The sequence below is a fragment of the Cnephaeus nilssonii genome (assembly GCF_951640355.1).
Source record: "Cnephaeus nilssonii genome assembly, chromosome: 9".
NCBI classification, from domain to species: domain Eukaryota; kingdom Metazoa; phylum Chordata; class Mammalia; order Chiroptera; family Vespertilionidae; genus Cnephaeus; species Cnephaeus nilssonii.
In genome coordinates this window covers 82816594-82835252 of record NC_137080.1, presented here as the reverse complement: position 1 = coordinate 82835252, position 18659 = coordinate 82816594, and the positions used below count along the sequence as shown (strand labels likewise).

Below are 18659 nucleotides of genomic sequence, written 5' to 3'. Positions count from 1 at the left end.
AGGGAAACCTGGGAGATGCCTCCCGTTTACCAGCCTTGAACTCGGAGGTGAAATTTTGCGGATTTGTCTTATTACTTCTAAAGGACTTGGATCCCGGAGCTCCCTCCCGCCTCTGTAAGGTCGTGGGAGGCTCGGGCGGGTGGCCGGGGTGCAGAGGGAGCGATCCCGGGGTTTGGGAGCGCTCTCCGCGGCCTCCTCCGCCGCCGGGCCGTTAGTTTGAGGGCGGGTGTCCGAAGCGGGTGTCGCCGGCATCGGCTCGGCGGGGTGAGGGTGTAGGGTCCAGAACAGTAGCCTGATGGGTGTCAATAAAGCGACCCCAATTGCTAAGGCAGCCCTCGCCTGGGGGAGACGCGGAGCCCCTAGGGCGGAGCTGGGTTGAAGGGAAGCGGGTTCCTGGGCAGTCGCGGGACTAGACGCCGGGATGGAGGGGGCGGGTGGAGCCATACGCGGGGAAGAGCCGCCGAAAGCCGCTTCTGGCCCCATCTAGCCTGGACCCTTGGGCTCTGGGATCTAAGGAGAGCAGGGTAGCTGGGTGATGGGGTAAGGGGAAAAAAGGAGGAATCGTGCCAGGTTCTTCACTGTGGACCCTGGGGCCAAACTCCCAAGGCCACTGGCAGTTCCCAGTTGTTGATTGCCCCCATCCTCCCCCGTCCCCCCAGGCATCAGTTCAGATTCCATGTGTGGGTGGGGTGGAAAGAGAGGAGTCCAGGTCAATTAGAGCTGGTTATCTCCCTAGGTCTTCTATCAGAACAGAAATCAGGGTGAACTGTTATGGAAAGGGGATGCTGCATTCTGGGGCAAGTTTCATTTTGCACTTGGCTCCAGAAATGTATGTGTGTTTTTTTTTAACCGTCCCCTTTCTCCTTTTATAACCTACCCGTTTTGTAGGTTGTTTTCTTATTGAAAAGCTCAGAATATTGTAGAAATTTAAATTTCTGTACAGGAGGTATCTTCTACAATGTTCGTCGTCCAAGGGTCCAGAACTTTCTAATTAGCCTTTATTTCCAGCCCTCTTACCCCCCAAACAAACCCCAAACACCCCCCCAAAAAAAAACCTGTATAATAAGCATATATGTTGTTTATACAATGCCACAAGTCAGGATATGTGAAAATTTAAGGATAAGTTGCCTGCATTTTTAAAGATAACATTTAGATGTTTGATGGTCTGCATTCTGTTCGTTCTGCCAAACATGTTTAGGTATAACTGTTTTGAACTATTCTTTCATATTTATGATGCTGAATTGATTTTGAACTTCAGTATTTTAGATGGAAAGGGTGTTTTTGGCATACAGATAGGATGCAACTTAGTTTGACCTATTCTCAGATTTTGGTGGCACGTAGGGCTCTGTGCCACCACCTTTTAAAAATTATTTTGAAAAGAAATTGCTTTCTTTGCTATTAATCATATTTATTGTCACTTAGGGTGATTTTACTTGTAATCAGCAAACAAAGCCATAGATAACACATGACCACACTAAAATAAATATTAAATACATATTAACTGAAAAAGAAATTGAGTTAACCTAAAACGTGAACTCCCATACCTGTGTTTAACAGAATTCAAATAGTAGGTAATAGCTGAGATCCACTTAATATAGAAGTTTTGTCTCTGCTGAAAAGGATGTGTGGATATTTGGAACATCCAGATATAGGCAACAATTTCTGTTTTCATCTGAATGTTAGTAACAACAGACTCTCTTTACCTTTCTTTTGAGATAAGAGCCTGAGAGCAGTAGACTTTCCACACTTGCAACAAAACCAAATACATCTGTAATGAAGAAATAACAAGACGAAGTCCCAGTTTTAAAAGTGATGAGAACAATTTGGCTATGATAGAGCCATGTGCCAAGTATATTATAGTGTTATTGGGTAGATAACAGGTAAATACTACATCTTAAAACACACAGAGAACTGAATTGTTGAGAAATCTGATATTCAAATCAATACAATATTTATTGAGCCTGTATTTTATGTCTGTGACATTGAGCTCACCCATGTAGAGAATCAGATATGAATTCAATGAACTGTGTTTTGATATGTTAATTTAAAATAGTGCTTCAAAGTGATATTAACAATGTACTGTATTAAGTCCTAAGTAAAGTGTTAGTGTTATCCATCTGATCTTGTTTAGGGATTATACAAGAATACTTAATTCGTTTATACTCAACTCCAGCATACTTTAAAACATATAAAGTTGTTTATAAGCATTGTATTTTTAACAAAGTTCTGCAGTTTTGAAACGTTCAGTCCTCCCAGGTGTCAAGGAAATGGAAATAAATATTTTTAACATTTCTTTCAGGTGTATCTCACCGAAAGCTTAAAATAGTTAAGACATACTATTAGAGGATCCCAGGCCTTTCTGTCCTTGAAATTCTAGTGACAAAAAAGCAGTTTGCAAATTCATCACTTTAGTTAATGGTCAGATAGGAAAGAGAGAGTAAGTCAACCCTGCATCCAGTAGCACCCTTGCAGTTAGAGGTCTGTCAGCATTTCCACCATGAAGCCTGGTGTTCAGGGTCCGTAACTCAGTTGCTTTAAATAGCTTCAAGCTGAAACACTATGCAGAAATTCTAAGTCCAGATGTATATTTTAAAACTATAGTAAGCGCCCAGCTATTGCGCTGTTTTAAGTTAGAGAACATTGCACTATATATTTACCAGTATCATATGTTTTTCTGGCAATGTTAAAGAAAACACATTTTTAGATATATGATCTATTACTCATAGTTAATTCTGTATGCTTAATGATAGCTTTCAGTATTTGTCATAAGTAGGGTTTCAAAATGATGGAGCAATGGGCTGAAAATAATTTTTTTTGACATCATTGGCCTATTTTCAGAAACAAATATGCAACTAATAAATATTTGACACTAGTGAGTTGTATTTTCCTTACATATTTAATGATCAGATTTTTATGTTTGTGTCTTTTTAATGTAATTATACCTAAACAAAGAAAAACAGGTTATTAAACTAGTTAATACCTTATTAAGCCTACCATGAACTGTTATGCAAAATTATGTAAATCACAATAGATTTCAAGTTGTGTGAAGATAGACACATTTTTGTGTTATGCCTTTAAATACAATCCAATTATTTAAAGTTAAAAATGTTAGGGTTGAATATATAAAACTTATTGGTAAAGTAATTGAAATAAAAACTTTTAGATGGAAAATAAATATTAGAAAACTTACATTTGAAAACAGGCATGACAAGATATCTTTCATTATATTTTCCCTTTGTCATTGCTATGTTTGTATCCTTTCAAAAATTTTTCAAAATATCCATTGTTAGATGATCTAAACCAGCTTGAAACATGGCACATATATTCTTGGTTTAAATTGGAATAATTTTAATCTATTTTCTCTTTGACATTTATTCTAAAAATTATGAAATGATACTTTATGTTGTATTTACTTTTTTCTCTACAATTCAATGGGTGTTCCTAAATTCTGGGTTAAACTTGAAAAATTAACTGTAATATTTGTGAAAGTTTTTTATAGTTTAAAGTTATCTTTAAATAATTACCATAGGATTAAAATTTTTTCTTGTTGCAACTATTTCCTTACCTTGCTTTTATTCCAAAGAAAGATTTGATCATATTCTATCTTAAAAAATAATTATATTTCAATTTTGCTGCAAGTACAACATGCCAGATCATATTGGTCTGTAAGAGTAATTGATTAGTTAAGACTAGACTTCTGTTCATGGAAATGTAATGGGCAATTTTTATTTCCGTATAATAAGACCACAAAAACAATTTTAAGAGTCTGAGTTAATTCTCTATTGCTCCTCTTTCAAAGTAATTTACAGATTTAGTCATAAGGAATCTCATACAAAATTTCAGTAGTGTTTCTAGAGTTAAATAAATATCCTTTATTTTGTACAAGCTGCACATCATGTGATTTAAATACTGGTTATAGTGAGGTGTGCTAAATAAAGGAACTTCTTTCTCAAGTCTGAAATGTCAGGACGTAAAATTACTTCTCTTTCCCATGAAGTTTCGTGCATTTGTAGATTTTATGTTTTATAAACACTTAAAAACGTAGTTGTTAAGGTTTCATCACAAATTATTCTTTGTAGAACAGAACTTTTGTATTGGGGAGCACGGAAACAAATTTTAATGTGTGCTTACTCTAAACTGGTTAAGGAGCAATTTTTGTCTGCTCTCTCTCTGCCCCTTAAAATGTTTTCCATTGCTTGGGTTTGGTACAGATGAAATGTGCAAAAATTTCTCGATTCTTTTGGTTTTCTTTTAGATAAACATAGTTGAAAATCTTCAAGGGAAACGTTTTAGCTTCAGAAATCTACTATAAAAAATCTCAAACATATAATTTTGCTTCTGACTGATATAAACTCAAATATAGTACTCCCTTCCCCCTTTTCCCTCAGAAAAACATTAGGCAATGTGATTTGGTAGCGTATATAGCAGAAAAAAAATAACCCAATATATTTAACCATTAAAATAGAGTTCAGCCATAACAGGAAAAGTTGTCACTATATCATTTTAGTTAGCATTTTTTTTAAGGCCAAGTTCTAAACATCATAGAAGACTCACAATTTGTGATTACCTATTTGTTTTCTTATTAAATATAATACGTAAGACATACCAGTATTTAATATGGTCATTATTATGCTGCTTAAGCAAAGTAAAATGGATTTATGTATTTCACTCTTAGGGATCTTTTCTTTCATATTTTCCCATATTGAATCAATTTTCCTTTTCTTCTAACTAAAAAAAAAAAAAAACCCATTATGTTAAAAATATGCAGTAAAATAATAATGTCCCAGAGCTCTTGAAAATCTTCATATCGGGGCAGATTTCTTTACTTTCTTCTGAAATTTAGCCAGACTGGAGTGAAACCCATCAGCAGTTATCCTTTATCTTTCAACAGCAACAAAAAACATCCCAGGACATGAAGACTTACATATTCAATAGAATCCTTTAAGGATGCTCACAAGTAAAAGCCTATATTTACCACATAGCAGACTTGGAATAGAAGTGAGCCTCCTCATCTTACAAAAAGTACATCATTATAATTACACTCTATACTTATATAGTTTCTTCTACATTTTACAGACTTAAAAAAGTTATTTCCAATTTATATTGGAAAACTGTGGTTCCTGGAGATGAAGTGACTTGTATGAGATCATAGCAGAGGTGGGAAAAAAGTGGGGCCTCTTGAGTTTTGGTGCATTCATTCTCTTCTAAACAGTACAACTTTTCTGCCTTCATTAATACACTTACTGGTTCCATATTTATTTTGACATAGAATGCCACACACACAGCAGGTGTTAAAACGCAATATGCTGAATGTAAAAAAATGTCAAACATTGAGATGAATCCTGGCAAACATAGTCAATTATTTCAGTATTTTCAAATGTTCACATTTTTGGCATTGTGAGTTTGAAAAATTGAAAAGCACATTGCCCCCATCAGCAATACAGCATCACCTAGATCAGTGGTCGGCAAACTGCGGCTCGTGAGCCACATGCGGCTCTTTGGCCCCTTGAGTGTGGCTCTTCCACAAAATACCACGGCCTGGGCGAGTCTATTTTGAAGAAGTGGTGTTAGAAGAAGTTTAAGTGTAAAAAATTTGGCTCTCAAAAGAAATTTCAATTGTTGTACTGTTGATATTTGGCTCTGTTGACTAAATGAGTTTGCCGACCACTGACCTAGATAGTCGGTAGTCACTTGAGGAACTAGATCAAGTATGCAGGGAGGAAGTCATGTTCTCAAGGCATTTACCCTTGACCTGGGACTCTTCTCAGATTGAAGAGAGTAACCATATACTATGAGTAAAGGATCTTTGGCATGATTCCCCCTCCTCTGGGATGGAAAAAGTTGTCAGAAAACTAGTTTGGAGCAAGGGCACATGGCCTCTAGTGAGGCATGCTGACTCAACCTTTAACTGGGTCTCTCTCGTAGAGTTTTATCTGGTAGCCTCACAGACTGTTGGCTGTGGGACATGATGCTTTTTTTGGAGCTCTTTAGTTTGTTGATTTCAAAGATATTTATCAAACTCTTACTATTTGCCAAGCAGTTTTGGGAATTGGGCATAGCACTGAACAAGACAGATAAAGGCCCTTCCCTCTTGTAGTTTTCAACCTAATATAAACCTGGACTTCTAGGAGTGAGTCTCAGTTTGGGGCTAGTATATCAAAAGGAGTAGATAAATTATTAATATATGCACATTGAAATGAGGATTGTTTGAGCAAGGTGGAATGCTGTGGAAGTGGGCTTTGCAATTTAAGGAAAGCTCTAGGATTTTAAACTGAATAACAAAGTGCTAAAGAAGGAATGGAATTGAAAAATAGCCTAAGGAAAAAGTATGGGTAAAAAAAAAAATATTGACAAGTTAATTTTCCCCCTCCCTCCTCCCCTTGTCTGGAGCAGAGGGTAGAGTAAAGGAGTATTGGGTTAGGGTTCATGGGTAGGGGAAATTAAGCCCCAAAGTATAGTTACAGTGTCTGTTTTATCATAGTCTGAGAATTCTGCTTTGATGAGAGCAAGTGTAAGTTGTATTGGGAGCAGGGAATTAAATGCTTGGGTTTGCCTTACAGAAATCTTGACAAAGGAGAAGAGAGTAGCACTAAAAGTAGGAGAAAAGAGGAATGGGATATTTGCCAAACAGGCAAGCACATACGGCTGTTAATGTCAGAGAGTGAGGAAGAGATGGAAATAATCTGGATATAGGATCCTGGAAGTTAGTTGAGAGAAAGGGCATTATCAAGGGTCAGTGTCCTGGTAATGGATTAAGAGTATTGTGTTTTATACGTGACAGCAAGGCTCTGCACCAGCATTCCCTTACCAGGCTCCATGTTAATCCGAGGCACCCATTTGGAAGTTAGCTGACCCCGGTTAAAAGTGTGATCCCTAGCCTTGGAGCAGTGAAAATGTTTATTAGCCTCAAAGAGTGATTATGCTGGGTCCTTATTTGCCTGATTAATCTGCCAAAGGTTAACTGTTGAAGGTTAAGGAGACAAATGTGTCATTCCAAGATGTCAGATGGGAAAAAGACAGAACACAAGTATTTTTTTCTGTATATACCACTCATTTGTCAGTCATCATTATCAGCCTGTTTTATGTCTTTATGCTGGACCTAGACTTGATGCTTCTTGGTGACTTTGTATATCCCACTGAATCCTAGCAGAGTGGACATTTAGTAACTGTTTGCAGTATGATTGACAGTAAGTAAATCTAACCCAGAGCAAGGAGATGAAATGTAGTCCTGGATACCACACCATGTTTAGGCTTCCATATAGTCAGGAGCTTCAAGGTTTCACCTAAACGTCTTCTCCCATAGAGCTGACCAGACTTTCCTTTTTAAGCCTGTGACCGGGATGAGACCACACCTCAGGCTGCTCCTGGCTGCAGACAGGCGGTGCCTTAATATGCACAATGCAATCTGCAGATGGGGCATCAGCCTTCCTTCTGTGGCATGATTCCTATGGACAACCTAACATGGGGATTTAATAAAAAAGTACATATATCCCGTGAAGAATGCAGCAACAAATGAAGGGAACTTTTGCCTGCCTTTGAAATGGGTGGATCCTGAAACATTGGTCTGTTTGAAGTGGCATCCTAACCCACATGCAGATGCTTCACTTCTGTCTGCCATTACTGGACTAGAGCACTAAGTCCTGATAAAACACATCATTTGCCATGAGCACGTATTCTCAGTTTTTAAGCTTTCCTGATGTGCCATTATTGCTGCTGTGTTTCCTATTTTATGTAGGTGGTAGCCCTTGGAGAGGTACCAGATGGGACTGTGGTTACTGTCATGGCGGGTAACGATGAAAATTATTCTGCTGAGCTCCGAAATGCCTCTGCTGTTATGAAAAACCAAGTAGCAAGGTTCAACGATCTGAGATTTGTGGGCCGGAGTGGACGAGGTAGGTCTCTGATTTTTAATATTGGTAATGGAATAAACACATTAGGGTCCTCTTATGACATGTAGACTAGTCTGTATACAAATCAGCACCCTCTTCTACTGAACTGAATTATTGAAGGGTTTACTTAAATATGTCCAGATGAAGCGGAGTGTTTTTCTGAGTACTCAGGCCTTTTTCATTTGTTTTATGATATTGAATATTCAAACAAGGTTTTCAGAGAACTCTTTCCTAATTTCATTGGGTGTGAGCACATAAGGTAGAGAGAAGAACAGTTGGAGGTTCAAGCTATGAATTATGAGGAGCCAAATAACTGAGTAAATTTAGTGGCAAAGGGGAAAGAAAAAGGAATGCATTGGATCAATTTCCTGATAATATCAGTTTTGCTCTAAGTGGTAGCAAGGACAGTTGGTATACTGCACTTCACTTGTCATATATGTTACCTCTGTATGAGTTAATTTATTCTTATAATAAAACTCTATTTAAAAATCATAGTTTTTTTTAACAAAAGGCTTTTCATTTGAATAAATGCATAATGTGTTACTTGTGCTAGAATGACTATATAGTTGCCTAGACAGATGAATGATCAGGACTTGAAATATTTCCACATTATTTAAGGGTTTATACCATCTGAATGCTAATATTCAAATATTAGGAATCCTTTAAAAAGATCATAAAATAGAAAATAATCCCTTTTAGGTTTTTTTATAGCTATTTTATAGGAATGTTTTTTAAAAAAGTCTCTAAGGAAACTGATTTTTGGCTTTACTTATTGTACTGAGAGACTTTTAATAGTCATTCTTTAGAAGTATTATGTTCATTTATTTATTTATTGAATCTAATATTTCCATTTTAAGTATTTCAATAATAAGAGAGAAAATAGACCACTTTAGGATTAAGGTGAAATAAATTATAAAGACCTATAGAATTACTCCAACCCAGGTTTGAATTAGGAAATGAGAAGCATCAATTTTTAAACTATGTTCAGTAATTGCTCTTTAGTTTGGATCAGATGTCAAATTATTACCATTGTAAAAACTTGATAAGGGAAATTCAAGCAAGACTGTTTCCGATGAGTAGTTTTAGTTTACTTTCTAGGAACAGGGCCAAGAAGTTGTACTTTTTAACTTAAAATAAAATGATGCATGCTAATGAGATACTGTCACTGAAAGGTTGTTTGAAATGAAATGAGGCTCAGGGCCTATGGTAGAATCAAAATTAAAGGGGTTATTTCTGCATCAGGGTTAGTTTACTTTCATTAAAAAAGAAAAAGACACATCCTCTCTCTCTATTGACTGATTAGGTGTGAAGTGCGTACGTGTATGTATTCATTCTTTTTTTTTTTTTCTCTCTCTCAGCTATTGGTGCAGGTCCACAGCACCATTAAGCTTCTTTTTTTCTAGTAAGAATCAAGAAAGATTTGAACATGATGACATACCTGTATGCTCTGAAGTACATTGTTCTTCTTATGTAATATTACTTTGTTGTTAACTAGAGTAATGAATTTTAGTATCTAAAAGATTGGGCATTGTACTTTATTTCACTTTACAGATTCAAGCTAGTGTTTTCATTTATCTTGCTTTTGTATTATGTAGATGCTGCATAACTTTTCTCTGATCAATTTGAGTAGAAACTATGGCAAAGTGATAGTGTACTTTGTAAACCCTCAACATATTTATTTAAGGAACTTCAAAGAGAAACAAAGGGTGTGCACTGTTTTACTATATTGGCTTTCTGAGTTTTGGCTGGTTTCCCAAATAGCAATTTTTATATTTAAAAAAAAAAAAAAGACAGACTTAACTGCTTGCAGACTTTTCACGCATGGAAGATGAAGAAAGCTTCTTTTGATGAAGTGTAATTATGTCCAAACAGAGCTGACCCCCTCCCCCTATATTTCTTATGATCTTAACTGAAGAAAGTAGGATTTTTCCTTTGAAGCAGCCGGGACTTGGTGGAGGATCTGAAATGCTGCAGTCTGCTGCCAGAGGCAGGATGGAGAAATTGGTCCAGACTTGTCTTCGAGACTTAGATGGGGAGTGGGGGGAGCGGGTGGAGAGAGAAAGAAAAATTGATTTATCACTAATAGTAGATTTTTATATCAGTACATGAACATTATATGAAAGGAAACAGTAATATCAAGCTGAAATGAAGAGTGAAATAGGACAGAGAACATTGATAAGAGGTACCACTCTTTGTAAAAAAAAAAAAAAAGAAAGGGTCAGTTTTTCGGTGTCAGGAAGCTCTTTAACCTGCCTGTGTACCTGTCCTGCTTTCTAACAGACTCTTCCTATCATCCTCTTTGATTTTCACACTTCTGTATTTCTCTTAAGTCATTCAGTCTGCATCAGCATGCTGCTACCACTGTTAGTTTTCCCCAGCTATTCAAAAATTTCTCTTTTCAGTAGCATTTGAAAAATAACACCAAGTTCCTCAAATTATTGTAGTTTTTCTTCTCACGGGTAGAAATAAAAACTCTCAGAAATTGAAAACCAGTTTTGGATTTATCAAGGCGTCATATCACTACTTACTTTGGCTTTATGGGTTATCTCATGACCACAACTTCTGGAAGTGCTTGGGAATAAAAGTAGAACATCAGTGAAACCTGCATGCAGTTAGGAGTGGCTTACGTGTTCTCATTGTCTTTTCCCTTTTTAGCCTTTATGTTTTAAACAGAGGAATGTAAGATGCCTTGGGTCCTTAAGCTTTCTTGGTGTGCTTCCTCACTTTGGACATCAAGCACGCTGCTTTTAATTACAAGCATTTTAAAAAGCACCTATGGTATACAGAGCCTGGGACTCTGTCAATTTAGGCTGCAATTCCAGCTTACAGTCTTAGCCCTCCTGGCTGACTGTTCCCGACAGCCCCTCAGGTTAGGTTGGAATTGTCTTTTAATGGCAGGTCCTATGTTTATCTTAGAAAAAAATATATGAATGATATAGTAAGAGCCTGCATTTTAAAGTAGGAGGAGCCTGCATTTTTATAATTTATGGAAAGGATAAAAAATGGGATTTGGAAAAAGTTTTTTTTGTTTTGTTTTTTTTTTACCTTTAAGGAAAGAATAAATACTCACATAAACATTTGACTTAGCAAATGTATTATTATTTATATGGTAAGGTGAAGAACCAATCACCTAGTTGGGTGGTAGTGTCTGGAGCATTACATTCATGTTCTTCCCGAAGGAGCAAAAAGAAGTAGAAAGAACCTCCTTGATTTTTGTTTTAGTTGTTAAAGTACATCTTGATCCTTAGGACTTGATTTTAGAAGACAGTAGTTATAATCAAATACTCATTTCCTCCCCCCAAACCCACTTCTTTTTAAAAGAGGTCTTCATAGAAAACGGGTTCCACGTTGAACATTTAGATGCTTTATACTTACAGAGTGAATTCTGTATTTGGCTTTTGTCCCTCCATGAGGTGTTTCTCTGAATTTGGGGTAAGCATCAGTGACGTTTAACATCCTATGTAAGTTCCAAAGGTCTCAAATGGAAATGTTCTCAGAACCAGTTTAGATAACTTCATGGACAGTAGCTCTAGCAGGTTATTTACAGACATTAAAGACACTTGGGATGTTTACTAGTACATCCTCGATATATTGAGATTCGCCAGGGATGACAACTACCTTCCAAGAGATGCAGTTCTGACTCACAACCATTGCTATAACCCAGGATGGCATCTTTTTATGGTTTCGTGTGAATTAACTTTCGGCCTAGGGATTTAGCCTGTTCACTCCTCCGGACAGATCTTCCCATTGTTTTGAGGTCCTGACCTGGATCCAGTGGCTTTCTATTCAACTTTCTAATCTTGATTTCTGTGGGTTTTGAGTTTTCTGTAACTAGTTTAGACTCCTGGCTGTCTTATTCTTCTGGTTAGTTTTAATGTATATAATAAATCCTGTTCTCTAATGAGATAATTAAACCACTTACATCCATGTAACATCCAGTATATAATAATGAGCTATGATACATTAATGACACTAAGAATAGATGCTTTTATCATCTTGGCCAAGATATGGAGTTAGTAGATTTATATTTACTGTTTATTGGTCTTATAGAGTATTTTGGGACACATGTAGAAATAAATTACCTATTAATTTTTTTTTTAATGTTTTCTGGCAATGTTAAAAAGAAGAGCACTCATTTTGGGGTCTGGAAGAACTAGGTTCAGATCCTGACTTTTTCCACTTATTAGCTGTGTGGGTAAATTACTAAAGCCTCTCTGAGCTTCAGTTTTTTCATATGTGAAATGGAGGTGATAAACTTAACTGAATAGGATCAAATGAGGTCGTGTGTATGAACCTGGCACTTCATAGGTTTCTAATCAATATTCATCTTCCCCTTCCTTGCATTCCTTTGTTTTCTTTCTATTTTTCCCCCTTCTCTTGGGTATAGAAAAGTATATCTAAAGAGACTTAAAACTATATATCCTGAGTAACAAATGATGTGTGTCTTAAACATATTTTAGGAACTTATATGGTTTAGGTTGAAAAGAAAACCCATTCACTAGACTTGACAGTCAAAGACCTGTTCCACATTAAGCCTTGTATATAACCTGTTCCATATTAAGCTTTGAAAAGATTGCATTAAACTTTGCATTGATACATATTGTTTCAGATTTGTGTTTTGATTTAATACCCTCAGCTTTCAGTAAAGGGAAAAAACAGTCTCTGACCGAAAAACAAAGCGAGACAAAATGAGCTTTTTAAAGGTCTGTTACCGAGCAGGCTAAATGAGTCCTCTGGCCTGAGATTGCTGAATGTTTTATTGAGTCACTGTTTCACGCCCACCTTTTCCTGTCTTGTAACAGTTTGCAGTTTTGACTATCTGACATGACTAACCGTTGCAAATCTAACTGATTACAACTGTCAGTGAGTCTGTGTAACAGAGTCTGGTATCCTCTGCTGGAGAAAGAAAGAAACCCTAATCTGCTACCAAACTTTTCCCTGTCTTTCCCCCTCCATTCATCACTTGTAGTTCATTAATTAGAAACATCAGATGTAATATTTCCATGGAGCACACCCTCTGCTAAAAGCAAAACTTCATATTTATATTGGGAGGTGTCCTGTACATTTAGCAAAAATAAGTCACTGTCAGGGAGTTATTTGAAGATTTAGCAGCAAGGATGTATGTTAGGGGAGGGGTGGGCAGGGAGGAGAAAAATCTTTGTTCCAGTAATGATGAAATCATCATACCACAGGCACATTAAGGCCGGGACAGGAGACACTAGCTCCTGTTAAAATGATTCCCATAAGAACCTTCCTCTTTCATCTTCTTATTGTAGTGCAGTTGAGCAAATGAAATGCTAAAGCCATGTGAAGTAAATAACATAATCAACAGTGATTTACTATTGTTCTCTCAAGGGGTCATGACCTAATCCTAAATAAAGACTTCTAAAATTGTCTGTGCTTGGATGTGTTCCTGATGTTGGAGAAAACTGAAAGGAAGAGAACCTCCTTCAAGTGGACCAGGGTTTTTGTTTTCATTCATTACAACTATGGCTACTGAGCAGGTTTTTCTTTTCTTTTCTTTCTTTTTTTTAAATTGGAGCTGCCTTGTATAGGACTACAACGAAGATGAAGCTCTTAACACTCAATGAGTTTAGTAACTTCCTGCAGTGGCCATCAAAGAGATTCTAATTTAGAATAAGGTGTCTTATTTGTCTTTGTTTCATTACCAACTCGGAGATACTTAAATGAAGCTTGGACATCTGTGCTGTTATATTGTCATCAGTATTATCTTTTTATACTCACTATGGATTTTTCTCTTTCACATCTGCAGGCAAGAGTTTCACCCTGACCATAACTGTCTTCACCAATCCTCCCCAAGTAGCCACCTATCACAGAGCTATTAAAGTTACGGTGGATGGACCCCGGGAACCCAGAAGTAAGTCCTTGCCTTCCCATTGGAAATGGTAATAGAGTGTGCACAGACCGTATGAGGAATTTATCCCAAAGAAGTTAGTGCTACTTCCATGTAAATAGTTTCTTTGCGAATTTGCTATCTGCATGTGTTTTTAGTGAGGGACAGTTAGTACAACCTCACAGATAGTAGAGAAAGAAATTATACTTTTAACCTTTGCCACAAAATTGCTAAGGCCTACATAACTTTGGGAAATGAGTGGATAACTAGTCACTCACTGTAACTATTTTCTAAGAGATTCTACTCATCCACTGTACCCAGTAGACGGGGCAGATCAGACCCACGAGAGCTGAGGGAGAAAATAATAAACTGAAAACTCTTGAGCTTAGTCAAAAAGCATTTGCGTATGTTTCCCATGGTCTAAGAATGTGTTTTAACTTTTTACCTCGCCCACTCAATTCCCTTTATAAAGAGCACACTGCTTAATTACAAAGAATTTATTTGCAAACGATAACTTGCTTGATTGTTACAACACTGTTGTTCGGTCATGTTCTAGTAATTGTTATAGATAGTTTCTTTTAACATGAAGAGTCAAACCAGGTTTAAATCCATCTTGGTTTACTTGTCTGTCTGGACATCCAGAAAGTTTAATTAACCAGCATCAGTTTAAGGAAGTGCACATAATCCGTTTGGGCTAATATACGTTTTCCTCCTAAATCTGAATTGAAACTGGTTTGGTTTCCCCCTCCCCCAAACTGATTTCAACAGACTTGGCATAGCAGCATTTAAATGTATTTAGAGATTAACGATTATTTGCCATATACAACATTAAAAATTCTGTGCCAATGGAAACATCGCATAGGACTCTGCCTTTGATGAGTGAATACATTGGAGACCCAGCCATTGTGTTCAGAGTTTAATTTGGTTTGTGTGGGGGTACACCTGGTAGAAATATTTGTTATATAACAATACACCTGCCTAGACAGGGAGAGTGGCATATCCTTTCTTCCCCTAAAATCGAGAGAAAAGGGCGGGTGAATTTTGCCTCGGCCCAAGTGGGAGCATACGGTGCCTTCCGTTCCTCCTGCGGCTGTCTCTTTTCACAAAAGCTGACTGCTTGCCTGAACGAGGGAGGTTTCCTGCCTCAGAAGCCAGTCTTTGAGGTTTTTCTTTTCTCCTTTCATGTGGATGGCTTTCTTCCAGGTTCCCAATGTTGGGTCAGTGCTGGCCCTGTCTGTTCAGTTTGAGAATGTCCTATTAGGTGCTAGCCGTACACTTGTCTCCGGTTGCACCAATTCTCCATTCATAGGGGCCAGTGGTGATGCAGTGCAGGTGAACAGAACAGAGCAGGGCTGTCTTGCCCGGTTCGGGGCTTTGCCCGACTTTTCTGGACTGCCATAAATCTGGGGCGATGCCTTACGATAGACAGAAGACATCTTCTAACATTTGATCTAATTAGCCCCCGAGTTCCTGAAAAGGCAGGGACATCCATTTTAGTAAGGCACAAAGCAGGAGAGTAGTCTTTGAACATTTAGCCCTACGGATACTTATCTTTTAAAGATGTTTCCTGCCGATCTCAGCTGCTTTTCTCAGTTCTTGGAAAAACCATTATTGTGCGTGTGTGTGCGCGTGTGTCTCTGTGTGTCTCTGTGTGTGTTCATACACTCAAGACTTGATGCTTAAAAGCTGATGAGTGGGAGAGGAAACAGGGAAGGGTGGGTACTGACACATTCTGAAAGATGTGACAAAAGGTAGCGTTGGGAAAGTCACTTCTCTTTCAAGTGAGGATGACATGACTTTGTTCCCAAGAGGCTGTTAGCAGTATGAATTAGTTGATAGGCTCAATGCCCTGTAAAGGCAAAGAAGCGAGGATTAGGGGTAGCAGGGGTAGATGGTACGTGTGTGACTTGAGGTCAAGCTGTGGGTACTGCTGAGGGTGCTGAGGGTGTGCGGGGGAAGCAGATACAGATCTTGAGTGGCAGACCACTGCCCTAGATCAGCCTGCGTGACATTTCTCCAGAACCAAAAGTATCTGTGAAAATGTGACGTCATTTCTCTGACATCATGAGGTGACTAAGTGTCTGGATATAAGGATGGGTCTGGTATCAGTAACATCTTAACCCTACAACCTGGACCTACTGTGCTGGGTTATTTCCTTCTGCCCTGCTCTTGGCCACCCTGGGCACTAAATGTAGTATTGCATGCTTCCCAATATTGTTCTTTAATTTTGAGACTCACAGATGTGGAAAATGCCCAGGATTTTCAGTATTTTCAGCTGTGAGTATAGTAGGATGTTGATGGATTGTTGTGTGTACATAATGTTAAACGATAAAAACCTCTAGAACATGGTTTGGCAAACTTTTTCTCTGAAGTGCCAGATAGTAAATACTTTCAGCTCTGCGGCCATATGATCTCTGCCACGAGTACTCACCTCTGCCATTGTAGCTCAAAGGCAGCCTTAGCCAATACAGAAATGAATGCTTGTGGCTGTGTTTCAATTAAACTTTATTTACAAAACCAAGTGATGGGTCAGACTTGGCACACAAGTTGCCGTTTGTCAACTCTTGCTCTAGATCAGCAATTCTCAACCAGCGTGCTACAAGAATTTTTAAAATATGTAAAATCTGACCTCTTTTCCCTGAGATTGTCAAATAAAAAAATGACAACAGCTAACACAACAACAGCCGTCCGGCGTGAATGAATCAAAATTATACCTTTTTTCTTGGTCAGATTGGTAAAACCATAATCTATTTTTTGGTGTACCACAGAATTTTAGTAATGTGTGCCATGAGATGAGAAAGGTTGAAAATCACTGCTCTAGATTTCAGAAAGGTTTATTTTATTGACTGTTAACAGAGAAGGGCTATAGAAAAAGGCTTTCCTGAGGGGAGGGGGAAAAAAAAAGACAATGCAATTGTTTTAGCCTCCTCTCCCACAAAATTATAATTCTTTAAGTAATGCTTGTCATAGAAATAGTGTACATCTGTTTATTACTCTAATGGTTTGAAGCTGAGGATCCTGTACTGTTGATTCCTATTAAGGAATTTCACTCTTTTCTCTAAAGGTCCGAGTAAATATTGAAGAGACTACTTCTGGTAGATCAGCCATTTGAACAAGGACAAGTTCTGGGTTAACTGGCTGGGTCTTCATTCAGCATAGCATAGTGATTAAGGGTGTGGGCTTTGGTGTCCAGCTGTCTGGATTGAAATCCCAGCTCCACTTACTAGTTGTACGGTGGCGGGCAAGTTACCCAACTTCTCTTTGCCACAGTTTGCTCATCTGTTCAAATGAGAATAATAATAATAGTATCTTCCCCATCCGTTGCTGTAAAGACGTTAAATGATGCGGTGTATGTAAAATGCATAGGGCAGTGACTGTCAGGTAGTGGGTGCTCATGAAGTGTTAGCTTTTATTACAGCAATTTCCTTCAGCGTCAGAAGTTTGTTGTGCGTTTTGTTTATCGTTGGCTTCCAGGAAATAGATACCATCTAGATTCTGTTCTCCAGTGAATTATTATTTTTTTTTCTTGCAGATGGCTTTACTAATTTCTGCTCATTAGTACATGACACTAATGAATATTATAAATTGTGTCTTGAGCAGGTATCCATGCTGCCTGGAGACAGCTGTGCAGAACTGATGATTCTGTTGGCAGCAAGGCCAAGTCCAAGAGAGGATGCTAGGGCCCTAGTGCCCCCTCTGAGGCCCTGGTTATCAACACATCTGCCAAAACTTGCTTTTCACTCAAAAATCAGAACGGTTTTATCCTCCTATGTTTTCTGTCTCTGGCAGCTGAACCGGCGCTGTCACATCACAAACAACTTCTCTTCTTAATATACACATCTGGCGTTGGCAGTTGGACTCACTTCATAAGAGCACATGATCATCACTCATTACAAGATTAAAAAGTACCCCATGGCATCATTGATGTTTTTTAACTTTGATCTTTTGCAGTTGTGATTCATCTCAGTTATAAAACTTCCCTTTAAAGGAACATAGCCGATGACTTATTAGAACCTTCATCTTAAGTAGCGTAAACATGAAAACGGTGCACATCTTTACAAAATGCCATTTATTTTCTTTGCCAGCTTATCATTTTAAGACATGACATCATACTTAAGATCCCAAATTTGTAAGTCTTGTGTTTAGGCAGGGTGTTTTGACCTCCTGTTGGCAAGTTAGCTCTGAGGAGCAACTGCCGTCTGTTCGCCAGCCGGAGAAGTCCGTGGAGCGGCGGCGGCGGCAGTAATGCATTTGGAGACCTGACTCTTTCACACATCAGTTTCTGTTAGGATCCTTTGTTTCAGGGATGCGCTGGGTTCCAACTGCAGTCTGATGTAAAGGATTTCTGCAAGAAGGTGAAAACTGGGTTAGCAGTGTCCTATTCTATGGTGAGGGAAGGGACTGATGGTAAAGGCGTTGTTGGCTGTGCAGAGGATGGAAAAATAAGCTGTCTTACATGCTCAGCATCCTTTCAACTCTCTTGCCTCTTTTCCAGTTATCTATGGCTAGATAACACCCATCCCAAGACCTAATGGCTTAAAACAACAACAACCGTTTTATTATTTCTCACGATTCTGTGGGTTGACGGATTCATCTGGGTGGGCGTTCTGCGGTCTCGCTTGGGGTCTTTCATGTGGCTGCAGTAAGATGGTGGCTGAGGCTGGAACATTCACGATGGCCTCGTTCACATGCCTGGTGCCTTGGTGGGGTGTCTGCAAGGGTGGGCTTGGCTGGAATGATGGACAGTGGGGCCTTTCTCTTCCCACGTAGTCCTAGAGCCTTCCTCTCTCCACATGCCTTTCATGTGGTCTCTCCATGAGGTATGTCTGGCAACGTCTGACTTCTTACATGGCAGCTCAGGGCTCCCTAAGGTGCAAAAGTGGGGAGATGTCAGGCCTTCCGAAGCCTTCTTAAGG

General features: G+C 38.4%; 1 protein-coding gene across 9 annotated transcripts in view; it reads left to right on the top strand.

Annotated features, from left to right (window-relative positions):
- Positions 1-18659, top strand: part of RUNX2 (RUNX family transcription factor 2) — a gene marked incomplete at its 5' end in the record, with an annotated part of 330125 nt that overhangs the window by 98662 nt on the left and 212804 nt on the right. For all 9 annotated transcript variants that reach the window (XR_013813975.1, XM_079780442.1, XM_079780439.1 and 6 more), the window contains 2 exons: positions 7736-7892; positions 13663-13767. Coding sequence is in view for 8 of the 9 variants with exons in the window: in XM_079780442.1 (XP_079636568.1) it covers positions 7736-7892; positions 13663-13767 (262 nt within the window). The remainder of the gene's footprint in view (positions 1-7735; positions 7893-13662; positions 13768-18659) is intronic.